Raw genomic sequence first — 16,261 nt, 5'->3', positions numbered from 1 at the left:
CAGTTAATCTTGTAACAGACAATGCTCCAATAAACCCATATGAAATCCAACATTCATTCTGCCCGATTATCTCCCGACTTTTGCTGGCACCAGTCTGACTGGTGTCAAGATTCTTCGAGTTTCGCTTGCAATAAGGGAGAGATTGTTTTCCTTTCCATAGGTCTCAGTGGAAACGGGTTTCTCATGAACTAGAAACGTAAGAATTTCCTGGAAAAGCAACGACTGTGCACAATTGAAACAAAGTAACATTATTTTAAATTCTCTTTTGTGAAAACTTTTTCATGTTCTATTTTCCTTCTCACAACACGCATCCTGTGCATAACAGGTTGTATAACTACCAGGATAAATGGTGTTACGATCTCCTAGGCATCTTTGTGTCCGTTTGAGCTCCCTTTAAGCTGAAAATTGGTGCAAATTCCAATAACGACCCCTTCGAAATAACGACCCTTTTCCCGGGAACTGTGAAAGGTCGTTGAATCGAGAGTTGACTGTATTTGTCTTCCTGTTTTGTACCTCGTTTCATATGTACTTGGTACAGAATCTGAAGAAGACCTTGCTAGAAGGTTGAAACGTTAAGTTTGGTTTATGTTTTAAAATAAAATAAATTTCTGACTTGGTCAGCATATTGAGTTTTTCAAGAAAAGTTGCTGTTGTTAGCATAAAAATATTGATAAATCATCACTAAAGTTCACAGGATTTTAAGTTTTAATTTAATCTTCTGGTCACAAGTATAACGTTTATATTTTAAATAAAAGGTTAATATTATTTACTAAAGTATTTGGTCTAGGAATTAATTTGTGCGGTTGTTACGCACACATTGAAGCTTTAGTTCAAACACAAAATACATAAATACCTTAAGAAAAATATTGTCCATCGCGAGCCACCACTTTCGCCCATCTGTCAGGCAAGTTATGGATTCCGTGGTGAAAGAAGTCCTCATCCTTTGAAGTGATCCAGTCAGAGACCCATTTTTCGATATCTTCTGAAGAAGTGAACCGCTGTCCAATCAAATCGTTATTCATGCAATCGAACAAGTAGTAGTCCGAAGGAGTAACGTCTGGTGAATACGGCAGGTGGGGTAAAACTTCCCATCCGACATTTACTACATAGGTTTTGACCGGTTTTGCGACATGTGGGCGAGCGTTATCATGTTGAAAAATAAGTTTATCATGTCTGTTCTCCCATTCTGGTCGTTTCCTGGCCAGAGCGTGCTTCAAACGCATTAATTGTCGCCGATAACGTTCTCAATTAATAGTTTCACCCGGTTGCAGCAACTCATAGTACACCACACCTTTCATATCCCACCATATGCACAGCTTAACCTTTGCACAGTGAATATCTCGTTTCGGTTGTGATGGACCTGGTTCACCTGGCTTCACCCAGGACTTCGTTTCGGGTTCTCGTAATGGATCCACTTCTCATTGCCAGTAATAATGCGATGCAAAAACCCCTTTCTGTTCTGTCTTTGAAGCAGCAATTCGCAAATGGTTTTTCGTCTTTCAATTCATGTGGAACCCAATGTGACATCTTTTGAATCATTCCCATGGCTTTGAGGCGTTTGGAAACTGTTGTTTGATCAACACCTAATGCTTCTGCAAGTTCTTCCTGCGTTTGACACGAATCCTGATCGAGCAATGCTCTCAATTCTTAGTCTTCAAATTTTTTTGGCTGTCCAGGTGCTCTTGGTCTTCCAGGCCGAAATCACCACTTCTAAACCATGCAAACCACTTCTGACACGTTCGCTCAGCAGCGCATGGTCACCATACACTTCCACCAAAATACGATGACTTTCCGTAGCACTTTTCTGCATGTTATAGTAATGAAGCAGAACACCCCGCAAAAACACTTTATCTGGCACGAACTGCGCCATGTTCAGTTGACTACAAAATGCTGTTGTTGACGCGTCAATCAACTGCCCTATACTACGAACGATGCGCGCTGACAGGAGTTTTCAACGCATGTGTGGATACACGGAACTGTGGGACGATACACTTGTTGCACCATCGCTTGTCCAGGTGCACGAATTAATTCCTAGACCAAATATTTTTTAACATGAAGTTTTTATAAGACGTAAGCGAGTTACTAAAGATATATTCGCGAAACTTACTTGTAAATGTTCTATTAATTTTGGTGGCTCGAGTTCCCAAGTGGATGGTGGCAGAGACCACCAAAATTAATAGAACATTTACAAGTAAGTTTCGCGAATATATCTTTAGTAACTCACTTACGTCTTATATTATCAACCACGTTGTTTATTCCCCTTAACATGAATGAAGTTTTTATCTTTTAGTAAAAACTTTGCTGAGTCTGTAAAATATCACATAAATGAAAAATCGTTTTTGATGGTCACGAGTAACTGCAGACATGCCAATATACCAGCATAGATCATACTTTTAAATTCAAATCAATTTCTTCAGAAACTATAAGAAAGAAATAATCTGTCATACATCCACATGTATATGGACCAAAAAGAAAACAATTTAAATATCGAGAGTTGTTCTGGAGAAATGATGTGAAATTTAGTCGCATGCAGCTGGATCCAAATGGCACTAGTGGATGTTTTGAGGTTAATTTTGTTGGCCACTGCCACCATTCATTCAGGAATGTATTGCTGAGCCTCTGATGTGTATTGTATTTTTCATTCCCTGAAATGTGAATAGAAGAAGGAATATGTAAGTGAATGAACAACTTTTTGAAAGTTCTCACTGTGGCTGTCTACTTTCCAGATCTGCTGGAAGTTTACTGTGTGTCCCAGCGCATTAGGCTTTCCTGCAAGCAGCTGGGAACTGATGCAAGGTTGGGAAAGCTTCTCTCGGATATTAATTGCATTTGGGAAAACCTGAAGCCATTCTACGACAGAAGTGAAATTGAGGTGAGTTCCAATGTTAAGCATTTATTCAAATTTAATACTCAAATCATGGTCTTCTTCCAAACTCTCACCATGATACATGAGTGTAAATTTAGAGAATGAACTAAAAAGAATTGTTCCTGTGAAGAGTAGTAGTTTAGAGGACAGACTTGTATTTCAAACTCTGGTTCAAATTCCACACGTGGTTATCCTGTTAGGTTTTTCCCTAGTGTCCCTGTAAGATAGGTTATAGACACTTCCGCTTTCCGCAAGTCTGCAATGTATTTTGCTTTAAAAACACGAACAGTGTATTTAGACATTAACTATCAAATCAGGGTACATGAATTACACCTTTATATTCAGTGAAAGAAGAACAGTGTGTTACAATTTTGCACTAAATTACGGTCTACTTGTAGAAATTTTTGGTCTGTAAAACTCTCTACAGTTTCACTGATAAACTGATATCCCTATATTCGTCATTACTAGAGGCACATATTTTTGGTAAATAAAAAAGCAAAATTTCGGTACAAAAACTGAGTCAATTTTGGGCTCAAAAGCTGTAAATGAAATAAAATTTCGCTGTTATAGCAGTGAAAAAGCGGTATATAAAATGACATTTTGGTTTTAATAATGTGAATATAATCCAAAATGTCATTTAAAAACTGCACTTACTACACAAAATAAACATATCCCTTCTAATAGCACATTTATGTCGTTACCAGAATATTAAGTTTATTCCTGTATAAAGGTGTCCATTGTTGCTTCTCAAATATTTACATCAGAGTTAATCAAATTTCCATAAATTGCATAACTCGCAGGATAATTCAAACTTTCTGCATCGGTAAATAAACTACATTTCGTGTTTAAGACTCTATTTCGCAGTTCATTGTGCAATATTTTGTGACAAAACAGGGTAGGAAAATGCACTTCTCACCTTTCAGAAACATGAAAAAGTAACATTACAATATGTTACTTCAAAAACGAGATATGCATGCCTCTAAGGTCTAAATCACCATCCCTGAGGCCTTCTGTAAACAAACGGTCTCACCGATTCGATGTATCACTCCGCGTCAGCTGATTCATGACCGCAATCATCTGCTGTTACACTCATAGTTCGCCGCACCTATTCATTTTATATAAGAGCCTCTGAATGTGAGAACCCTCTCTCAAAACATCAGACGAATATGCAGCCGCATACATTGTTACTCTCCCGGTCATTCTCTCTTTCATAACCCTTAAAACTGCAGACACTGACACACCACTGCACTGGGATACCAACTTAACCACTTCATTTACTGGTTTCTCAGGATACTACTGACAGAACGTTACATAAATATTGAGTAGAATCTGTTTCTCACCCCTTTTCAAAGGCTGTCCTTGCTGGTGTTTTGAAAACAAGCTCGGAGTAAACGGAGACTTTGCCTCACGCATAGAACTCTGTGTGTTATTTTTCTAAGGCTAAGTCAGGCAATATTCAATTCAATTCAAATTTTCTTTATTAAAGGGCGAGGTTCAGCCTGTGGCTGTTCTCCCACCTAACCCCGTTTGACATTTACCTAGTGTACATAAACAAAATCATAAAAAAGAGAAGAAAATACAATAAAAAATGGTTACAAGGAAAGAACAAAGATGAGATTTAAAAAAAAAAAAATCAAGACAACACGTAAAAAAAAAGAGAGAGAAAAAACACATTCACGCACACACACACACATTAAAACACACATACTAAACATTTCTGAGCAGGACATTCACGCACGGATGTTGAGATTGATGTACATGATTATGGTAGTTTTGTGAGATACGATAGAACAACGCATACCTAAATATTACAATATAGTTGTAGATTTGTCAAGGATTGGATTGGATTGGCGAGGCTCGTATGTAATCTAAACTGTATTGTGTAGTGTTACTCGTGGGAGCTTGAACAGAGATATTGTTCATCTAACAGAAAATTCTTTAGGTTATTCTTAAATTTGTTAGGACTGGGGAGGGAGGTAATGGAGGGCGGAAGTTCATTCCATGTTTTTGCCGCTGAAAGTGTAAAAGACGATTTGAAAATTTCCAGTGAGTGTTTGAAGAGTTCAAGTTTCGCTATTCCTCTTGTTTTGTAGTTGTGTATTTCCCTTCTGGTTTTTAGTTTCTCGAATAAATTTTCGGGAATTTTTTTGTGCAAAAGATTCTGTATAAAGCAACAGAAATGAAGTCTGCGACGTCTGTTCATGTTTAGCATTTTGTTCTCGTTCAGGGTTGGAAGAATATGATCGAATTTTTTAATGTTATATACGAAGCGTAAACACGAATTTTGAACTTTTTGAATTTTGACTTTATTTCGAACAGACAAGTTTGCACCGTATACTATATCACAGTAGTCTAGAAGAGGGAGAATCAGTGTTTGCACAAGTTTCATTTTAATATTTGTATTTAAGTATTCATTAAATTTATAGAGGGATCTTAGTGCTGCGTAGGCTTTCTTAGTTTGCTCTTGAGCATGAAGATCCCAGTTCAAGTGTTCGTCTAACATAACTCCTAAATTCTTTATACTTTTTGAATGTGGAATTTCGGATGTCTCTATTTTAACGCGTGGATTATTCGGGTTTATCATTGCGAGGCTATTCTTGGAACCCATGACGGTGAAAACAGACTTTTGAGGATTTATTTTCAGACCATTTGCATTACACCAGGTATTGATGGCTGCCAAATCTTTGTTAAGTAATGCTATTGCATAATCTGGTGATTTTGGTGGAAATGGGATTTGAATTTGGGTGTCATCTGCATAAAAGTGTACGGTACTATGCTCTATGTTGGTTTCTAAATCTGCTGTGAAGATTGTATATAGGAGAGGAGCTAGAATTGATCCTTGCGGAACGCCAGTTTCTAGCGGAAGCGTGTTCGAGAGAGAGGGCGTGGCAGTTTTTAGGAACACGTTCTGTTGCCTGTTTGTCAAGTACGATCTGAACCATTTGAGTGCGGGGTGTGAAAAATTATAATATTTCAACTTGCTTAAGAGTAGGTCGTGATGAACCTTGTCAAAAGCCTTTGTCAGATCCAGTGAAACCAGAGCAACTGTCATACCCTTGTCCATTGAGCGAAATATATCATCCGTGACTTTTAGCAACGCCGTCGCCGTGCTGTGAGCAGGGCGGAAGCCCGATTGGCATTTCGGAAGGAGATTGAGGCTGTTCACATGATTTCTGACTTGATTGTAAACAATTTTTTCGGTGATCTTGGAAAGGGTGGGTAGTAGACTTATAGGACGAAGATCGTTTAAGGAGGATGTTACTTTTTTCTTAGGTAGAGGGATCACGCGCGCTGTTTTCCAGCTGATTGGATATTGTCCAGTCCGAAAGGAGAAATTTATTATATGTGTCAGGTGACTTAAGATAAACGGAAGTGATAGTTTGAGCATTTTTATTGTTATTCTATCATTGCCAGAGGCATTGGATCGTATATTATTTACTGCTTTAATTGTGTCATATTCACTGATTTCTTTAAGATGAAATTGTTGTGCACTTTCATTAAATATTTTGGAGTTAAAAAAATTACTGGTTTTATTTAAGGCTGATTTCGAGCAGTCTGCCTCACGACAAATGTTTGAAAAATGTTTGTTTATTTTATCTACGTCTCGTATATCAGAGGGTATTTCATTATTAGTAGTTTTACTATACACTCCCCACACCTTGAGTTTACTCCACAGGTCTTTGTTGTTTTCATTAGATCGTAGGTGATGGTTAAAGAATGCTTTTTTCTCTTGTCGTTGCACCGTAGTTGTAAAGTTTCTTAGTTCCTTGTAATGTTCCCAGTTGTTGTTTGTCTTTTTGCGTTTATATTTTAATAAAGCTCTGTCGCGGAGTTTCATGAGTAATTTCGTGTTTTCGGATATCCACGGAACACTTATGCTTAACCGGTTTAGTGTGGAGAGGTGCATGTTTGTCAAAAAGGTGGATAATATTGGTAGATGTATACTGTACCTTATCTTCGATGTTGTCGTAGCTGTTAATTTGTGCCCAATCAATTTTTGCAGCAGCATCATCAAATTTCTCCTTATTGAAATTTGAGAAATTACGGTATGTGACATAATGTTTTTCTCTTTTCGGTTTTTCAATGGCAAGGGTGACACTTACCATGCAGTGATCTGAGTTTCCGATAGGTACGGTTACATTTGATGAACGTACAATGGCAGGGTCATCTGTTATTACGACATCCAGGAGTGATTCGCTATTTTCCGTTATTCTAGTTGGTTTATTGATAATTTGCGTAAGGCCGACAGAATTAAGAATTGATCGAAAGTATTTTGTCTCTGGTTTGTGTGGCGAAAGAAAGTCTACGTTTGTATCTCCTAAAATAATCAATTTGTCAACACGCGGGAAAACTTCAGAGATTGCGGTTTCTAAACGTGATAATTTTGTGTAGGATATATTGGGTGCTTTGTATATCCCGATTATTCCCAGGGTTGTGTTTCGAATCTTTATCGCTACGTTTATAATTTCAACTTCATCGTTATTTTCATAATTGGTGGATGTTGAAAGGACCTTGACATTTAAGTCTTCGCCATGATATAAGATAATACCACCTCCACCCTTCGTAGTCCTGTCTTTTTTGATGGCCGTGTAACCAGGGATAGCGAAAGAGGCCGTGGGCGCTTCTTCAGAGGACCAGCTCTCGGTGATTAGGAGGAAGTCGGGAGGGCACTCGCGTGTGATTGTTATTAGTTCCTCTAATTTTGTCCGCGACAGAGACCTGACGTTAGCCTGTGCGAGGGTGAGGAGGGGTGGTTGGTCTTTCCCTGAAAGGCGATGACCAGGGGGGAGGGAACCGTTTCTTGCGGTTTCGTCACGTGATGTCGTTGACATGGAAGGCATTTTTGCAGAGAGGAACGGACAGGGGTACCATTTGTTGAGATTGGGACCAGGATGGGTAACTGTTTTTATCAAGGCAGTCGGGTGTTTTTCTTTTTAAAAACGACATAAAAACATTGAATACTATTTGGTGTTTTAAAAATAGATCACGCTGGAGGGATGAAAAGTAGAGAGTGTACGAGTACTTACATGCTGTCTCCTTGTAAAAACTAGCCTCGCCAAACCTCACACAGTTAGAAGTTAACATCTTCACATTTTTAAGCACTTTCTTACATGTAACTTCACTAAACACAAACACACACACACACACACACACACACACACACACACACAAAACACACAAAAGTACACAATAATAAAATACCAAATGAGATAATATGATTTTTTCCAGTAACTGGGGAGTGATAAATTGTGAGTTAATTTCTGGATGGAGTTCATGAGGTACACACACACGCACAAGTGTTCACACGTTCGTTTCTTGTTTTTCAGTTTCACGCATCATCATTCCCGCCTACATTTGAGAGCGTTTAGGTCCCTTTCGGTTTCAATGAATTTCTTTCCTTCCTCGGTCACCACGACGACTTTCCCATCAATTGTGTAGCAATTGAAGTTCCCGTGTCTTGCCTTGGCTTCCTGGAGCAGTTTCTGGCGTTTCGGTGTAAGCGATTCTGTGATCAGATATTGGCTTCCCTTGAGATTCCTCTTGGATCGCCACACAGCGTCCCGGTGCTTGTAGGACACGAACTTGATGATTAGAGGCCTGTGCCCCTTCCTGACGACGTCCGCCGCCGTTCTCTTCGTTCGAGGAGCTCCAAGACGGTGGCAGCGACTCACGAAATCTTCCGGGACGTTGACGTCAAGTTTGCTGGAAAATATTTTGAGGGCGACCTCGGTTGGATTTTCCTGGGGGGTTTCCGGGACTCCGTGGAGTAACAGGCAATTTCTCCGGCTGTATTGATGGAGTTTATCCAGGGCATCTTCTTGGTCAGTGATTTGACGTTTGACACTTTCCATATCTTCACGAAAGACTGCTAGCTCCCCTTTCATGATTTGTATATCTTGAAGTACATCCTGGAGAGCAGATGGGTTATTGATAGAGACTGCCTCTGTGTTGGGTTGCCTGGTGGATCCTAGGGCCGCTTCTACCTTTTCTTCGATTTTCTGGAGCTTGGCTTCGAGGGTGCCGAAACGTTGGTTCAGCTGCTTGTTGGACATTGCTGACTGGTGGGTTGGTAGCACTGTCGGAGGGTCTACTTAGAGCGTGTCTGTTACGTATTGTTTGATTCAGATTTGACCCTGTCGTTGATGTTGGTGTCCTGATAGTCTTGCAGGCAATGTATCTAATGTATGCGAGTGTAGGAGAATCCTTTATCCGCGTGGTAGTGCTTTGTGTTAGCGTAAACGGGCGATGTAGCAGGAGTCGGTTTCAGACGTGTCTGGTGCTATCCGCCATGTTTCATTTACTAAGTTGCACTACTTCCTTGCTGTTCACATGATTATTTTTAGAAAATAACCAATGTTATAAAATATCATTATGTACACAAATCTCTAAGCTCATTGAAAGTTATATTACTACAAAATGTTCACACTTATCTTGCCTTGCCATGTTACCAAGTTATTTTACAAAGTGCACTATATTTGGCGGAACAAAAATTGTTATTAGGATGCTTGTCAAAGTTTCCAACCGCAATAAATTTACGAACTTTTTGTCTTGTTTTGATCATCATCAATATATTTATTGGACTTACAGCAATGCATATGGCTGTTTATGCCCATTATATATTTTATTTACATAAGATACAATTTACATAAAATCTACAAACAAATTTCAAATACACTCCTATCTATATCATCCTTAGAAATATACATTACCATGTTATATCATTTTGTCTAAAAAATGCAAGTAAAATATATTCAAAGAAAAAAGCCAAATTTATGGGAAATGATTACTGGTGCAAAGAGTTAACCATAAAGGTGAAGCAATAAGTAAAAAAAGAAAGAGCATTACGTTTAAAGTGAGACGTCATTTGCGGCAGCGTATCCCATACTACAAATTTGCCATTGTTTTACCTTACGTAGTGAATCCTGTAACAACGCTGGATTTTCGTGTGGATTATTTTACTTCTATGAGTTTGCAATGCTTTCTGCATGCAGGTGGTTTTGTTTACAGAAGGTGTCAGGGTTTGTGATTTGAACTATAGTCATTTCTGACTAGACATCTTGCAGGATGTCTACGAGTTTGGAAATCCTGGAAAAGTCAGAGAATTTATTTTTTTCGGAAAAAGTCATGGAAATGTCAGTGAAATTTACCTTGTTTCTGGAGAAATGAACATTTTTGTAGTAATACACTAATAAAAGTAAGAGTTTCAACAAAGATGAAGGACAAGCAAAAAAAGAATAATTTGTTGTGGACAAACAATACTTCAGTTTGATATACTGCATGTTTCAAGGGTAGTTACAGTAGAAATTGCATATTAAAAAGCCTACTCTAGGAGAAGGAGTCATGGTTTGAAATATTTTCAAGTAGAAATCTACTCTAGTAAGTGGCTATTGGCATTTACCACTTTCATCTTCCAATTTTGGGGTTGTGTTTGGTCGATATTAGGATTAATACATACATTACCTACTTTTCATTTTTACTATGATTATGTATTATTTATGCTATCGCTGGTTTTATTTTTTATATAAAATGTAATTCTTTGTTTACTTTTAGTCAATACATGACAACTAATGTATGAAAGCTCATCCTGATGCCTGTATCCAATATAGTCAGTTTCTGTTTAGTTTACCTTCTCTTTTTTGCTTTGAAATGGGATTCTGAGTGTGGTGCTTAGCTAAAGTTTTGCAACCTTTGTACACACATGCATCAATACATGAATTGTCCTAAAGACTTGGTGTGGAATTTTTTTGTTCTTGGTCTGAAAAACCTCGAAAATTCAGGGAATTTGTTTTTATGAAATTGTAGATAAAAGTATCCAAAAATACACACCTATAATTCTAACCAGCTAAAAGTTTTATTGGAATGTAATTTTTATTAAAATTCAAGGTACACTCTACCCAGGGTGTATCTGGAGCGAGTCAAGTGTCTGCGCAATTAGCAACTCGAGAGGTCTCAGCCAATGACCTCGTGTGGGGCGAAGTGAGTGTGGCAACCAGTCATTTGCAGAAGCGCACACTGCTTTGCTCCACAGATTGTCAGCACACAGTGTAGCTCACCAAGGTTTTATGAAGTTGAATGCATTTAGAATTTAAAATGCTGTATGTATGTTTGCTGGATGAAGCTTTTCTTTTCTGACATACTCTCCTTGGAGTGCCAGAAGAAAATGCATCATGCCAGATCCTGTAGTTGGGTTTCCTCATAGGATTACATGGCGTTGCACGTTGCCCTTAAAGTTCCATGTGCAAATTGCCAGACAGCGATCTCTTAAAGGGACTGCTTCCAGATGGAAATCTCTTGAGTCCGTGCACACGTTCGCAACTGTGTCTTGAGTTGAAACTGATGTCGTGGTATTGGTTAGAATTATTCACCAACACTGACCAGTACTTTTCAGTTCAGTGTGTTGGCATTTCACAGGGTCTGCAGAAATGCCATATGACAATTTTGGAGATTCTAATTACCCTGTAGGCCTCCTCGATGGCATAGTGGTTCGGATTCCACTCTAAACTGTAGGTCCTGTCCCAATTAGCCTTTCAGTGCATAAAGTGGACTTAAAACACCAAACTCTAATTATCCTGCTAAATTCAAGGTTTTTATTGTTTTTGCTTAAGTATTGTGTGAAAAAGTGGATTTTGTGATTAAATGATAAGAGTTCTCAAATATTGCAATTATGACATTAATATTATATGCATCAATTTTCCAGACTTTTGCTTATAATGCATATAATTGCAGTTGAGTACTTAAAATTAAAAACAACTGTAAAATTTTCAAAGAACAGTAACCAAATGAAATTTTTAGGGTGAAGAATTGTGTGTATTTGAAAATAAAATATGCTAATATAATTGTAGATAAACATTTGATTTCGGTTCGCTCAACTATGAATGTTACTTTTTGTAATGGTTTTTACTCTTTGAGTGGTGGAATTCTCAAGACCTACAAAAATGTTATACAGTGGAAACATGATTTTATGTTCCCAGATTTCTTATTTCTGGCATTGTACATTCAATCTTCATGATCCCGATCAAGTAAAAATGTTATACAATTTTCCTGGATTTTACATTTTCCTGCATTTACTTTTTTTTCATCTTGGTGCCCTGAAGATCATAAAAATCTGTTTCACTGTATTGGACCCAATATACATTATTTTAGAATTTTGTATATGTGAATAACATAATTAATTAATTGTTTTCACATTTGTAAACTTTTTTTTTTTTGCTTCAGTGTTTTTTAGTGTTCTTGCACTGGTGAAAGTCAGTCAAAATTGAAATGTAATACCTAATAACATTTATAGCTGCTTTGACATTATTTAAATCATTGAATAATCAAGTTAAGTATCTGTTGAAAGATGTTTCTGCTGGGCCTTATTTGGCATAAATGCATTTCTTGTGGAGGAGTATCATCCATGATAAACCTGCAGTGACTTTGTGTATGGTGACTTTTAAGGTGAAATCTCAGTTATATACCCCACCAGTAAAAACTACAGTTTAGGACACTATATCCATTCTGATTTCTTTGTTTCACATGTGTGACCGGTTCCGTGAATGGATACACTAAGTGGTCCAACTCACAATCTTGCTACAAAAAGTTCTGGTAGAAATTTCAGCAAAAGATTCAGGCTCGATCAGGACTCGAACCCAGGTCTCTGACATACCGTGCCAGTTTTACCTGTGTGGAATCACAGGTAGTAGCTACATATCCTGTGTGTGCGTAATCTTCATGAAAAGTTCTGGGTTTGAGAAACTGCCTTGGAGTGATTTGTTTTTGTTTTTTTTGTGATCACTTGGCATCTTTCACTAACAAAGAATGAACATGACATGCCTAAGTTGGGCTCACTAACAAAGAATGAACATGACATGCCTAAGTTGGGCTGGAAGTGGACAGTTTTGGTAGTGAGATTGAGAATTGACCAATGAACATGTTTTGCTGAAATGGTACTATGCTGGCAATTATTTTTCAATAATGTACTTAGGTGTAAGATTTACAAGGCTTTGGTATTATTTGTCTTCAACATTTTAGATATATACAGCATCTGGACCAAAACTAAGCTGTACAACCGCCTTTTGAGGCTAAACCTGATCTGGGCCCATTACTTTCAGTAATCAAAATTTGACAACATAATTCATTCTATGAATACATGTATTGAAACCAATAACTGACTTAAATACATAGTTTGGGTTTAATAACTCAAGATCCTAGAAATCCACACAAAAAATAAAGATCAAACCAATAATTTCAATACTTAACTGAAAACTAAACTGAGGATTGAAGACAAGGTGACTCTTTCTTTCCCATGGCTTTCAATAGACAAGGGCCATTTCTTTCCTACACGTGCATCTCAAACTCGTCCACCAATCAGCACCCTTCATTGACGTCACTATTGATGTCCACTCATCGTTGCCAAATTTGATCTTTACACTCACTTCCACAAATCAAAAAAATGTACAGACGTGATCAAGGTGTTAAACCTGATACCATTTTTACCTTGTCACACCTGTTAACTATGTCTAGAGATAGATCATATCGGAAATTTGATGTGACGATAAATCATCAAGAAAATATCGTCTGCACGATATATATATCAACAAATCTTGTGATGATATATTGCCAACATGATATAATCACTAAAATATGACAATATATCACCAAAATATCATGACTTATATTGCCGAGACAATATATATCGCAAAAATATCGTGACGATATATTACCGACATGATATATATCACCAAAATATCATCTGGTTGATATTTTTTCAATATCATGGTATATCATCTGGATGATATATCGCCCAATATTAACCCTGTCACTGTTGAATTCATAGATTTGTGGATTCCACATATTCAGTCAATCTTTTCTTATTGAAAATATTAACTTAGAATATTCAAACTTTGCGGGCATGTAGTAGGAACTGAATAGAACTAATCTTACAGTGGTTTCTATGTGGCATCCAGTAAAAAAAAAGTTTGAAGTAGTGTGAGTTGCCACTGTTATTGCATTTTGCTAACCAGGTGACTACAGGGATGTCAAAGATGGCATCCACCAGTAAGTTTTGTTATCCACGCTACCCTACAGAAGAAGAAATGGAAGAATTACTAACTACAAATGGATTGGTTGGTGAAGATTCAGCACAGAGCATTTTGCCACAGGAATATATCTTCAGCAGTGAAAGGGTTAGTTTTTACAAAATTTTGCAAAGTAATGAAAAGAGAGAACCCAGAAATGATCATTATTGTGTAGTTTAAAGTACCATCTCAGCAACATGTGATAGAGGTTGGAAACCCTTGAAATAAGAAAAATGCGAAATGATAGTAGCATACTCTGTATAACTGAGAGTTTACTGTATTCTGTTATCATGTGGGAAGTTGTCTGTCTTGTGAGTCGTAATCTAATTCTTTTCCTTCTTCCTGTTTTATTGCTGCTCGATAGTTGGCCAAGGTGCTGAGCGATCAGAAGTACTGGTCTTAGCTCTAATAGAATAGTGGGTTCGCCGCACAACAGTGTAGCCATAGTGAGTATAGATCCTTTAAAAGTGCAAGTAGCGTTCGTTGGTGGTGTGATGATATTTCTCCACGCTCATGAAAAATTAACATGGAATTGCTTGTTCGAAGTCCGATTTGTGTTGATATCTCGTATTTTCAGGTTGACATTGTGGATTCTGCAGTTCAAGGCGAAGCGCAGGATGCTATTTTGCAGGAGAATGCATGTGGCGTGTGCCTCGTGAGTGTCGAATTCTCAAACAGTCAAGAAAAAGCTCACCAGCTTGCGTACAGTGGACGCTTGTACCATTCAACATGTGCAAACCTTTGGGTTAACTGTGTTGATTCGTTGCTTCCAAGTTTACCAAGTATATCTTTATTGTAGTGAAGGATATTTTGCCGGGTTTTGTCTTACGATAATTGGTTATATTATGGTATTGTTATTTTTTCTTTTAAGTGTGCGTTTGTTGTGCGAACTGTTATACTTGTTACAAAGTAACATGTTGGTGTAGTTTACTGTATTGTGAGTTTTGTCTTCACTGTGTGATTGAAAGGTATTTGCTGCAGTCTCCTGTTAGAAAGAAAAGTTAAGTTTGATCATCCTTGTTTGGCCATGTGAAGAAGACAGTTTTCTATTTTTTCTTTCATTACATAAATGGTACTAAACAATTTTAACAGTTTTATATTGCTCCTATGTGTATAACAAATTACATCACATGGTGTAAAGTGGAGAAAAGTGTAGCTTTTATTTAATAGTCATCGTTTTGAAACACACAGTACAAAGCATTGCACTAATTTTTGGGAGTGCATATTTCCATTGCAACAATAGCAGTACATCTGTGTAGGATTAAACATGGCTTAATGTATTATTAGAGGCACATATTTTTGGTAAATAAAAAAGCAAAATTTCGGTACAAAAACTGAGTCAATTTCGGGTTCGAAAGCGGTAAATAAAATAAAATATCGGTGTTATAGCGGTGAAAAATTAGATGAAAGGTGGTATATAAAAAGACATTTCGGTTTTAAAATTGTGAATATAATCCTAAATTTGATTTAAAAACTACACTTATTCCACAGAATTAACATTTCACTTCTAATAGCACATTTATGTAGTTATCAGAGTATTAAGTTTATTTCTGTGTAAAGGAGTCCATTTTTGCTTCTCCAATATTAACAGCACAATTAATCAATTTTCCGGGAATTGCATAACTCTCAGGATAATTCAGACCTCGGAAATGTCGCGTCGGTATATAAACGGTAAATTTCGTGTTTAAGAGTTAATTTCGCTTTTTGCAGTTCATTTCGCATTATTTCGTGACAAAACATGGTCACAAAATGCATCTCACACCTTTCAAAAACATGAAAAATTAACACTACAATGTGTTATTTCAAATTTCGTTTTTTCGTCAAAAACGAAATATGCATGCCCCTATGTATTATCACTAATGACGAGAGTGAATAATTGGTTGGTACTATCATCTGTTAATGTTGGTTTGTTTGTAAAGTTGTATAAATTTCCATGTTTTTATCCCTAAATTTTGTGGATGAAAACAAAATCACGTATTAGGTTAACAAACTTGTTTACTAATTATACGGGAAGTTTAAGGTCTCGCTGGGTCTTTTGTCGACTTCAATGGAGGCTTTCAAAAATTTATTTCCTTTCAAAAAACCACAACAATATTCTAAATTTGATAAATTACATCTATGTAAATTTCCTTCTAGAACATTCAAGTGAATCTGTTTAATTTGCTTTCATTGTTGTGTGACAGAAAATAGACTTACGTCATCATGAACCTATCACTGATATTTAGACAAACAGATGTAATTTTACAGAATTTTGGAATATCATGGTGGATTTTCAGAAGGAAAGTAATATTCGAAATAATCTGTTGTTACAGGCCAAAAGTCTTGGGGTACCTTAAAA

General features: G+C 37.1%; 1 protein-coding gene across 1 annotated transcript in view; it reads left to right on the top strand.

Annotated features, from left to right (window-relative positions):
• The window catches only part of LOC145988573 (synergin gamma-like), a 50,150-nt gene extending 34,944 nt beyond the window's left edge, over positions 1-15,206 (top strand). Inside the window, exons 10-11 of the mRNA XM_083123526.1 lie at positions 2,727-2,872; positions 14,501-15,206. Of these exons, the coding sequence (XP_082979652.1) occupies positions 2,727-2,872; positions 14,501-14,722 (368 nt within the window). The 3' untranslated portion in view covers positions 14,723-15,206. The remainder of the gene's footprint in view (positions 1-2,726; positions 2,873-14,500) is intronic.
• Positions 15,207-16,261: the final 1,055 nt, after the last annotated feature.

This window comes from Lepisma saccharinum, chromosome 6, assembly GCF_977018435.1.
Source record: "Lepisma saccharinum chromosome 6, izLepSacc3.1, whole genome shotgun sequence".
Taxonomy (NCBI): domain Eukaryota; kingdom Metazoa; phylum Arthropoda; class Insecta; order Zygentoma; family Lepismatidae; genus Lepisma; species Lepisma saccharinum.
The sequence above is the reverse complement of the archived record's forward strand: the minus strand, read 5'-3'. Positions and strand labels throughout refer to the sequence as shown.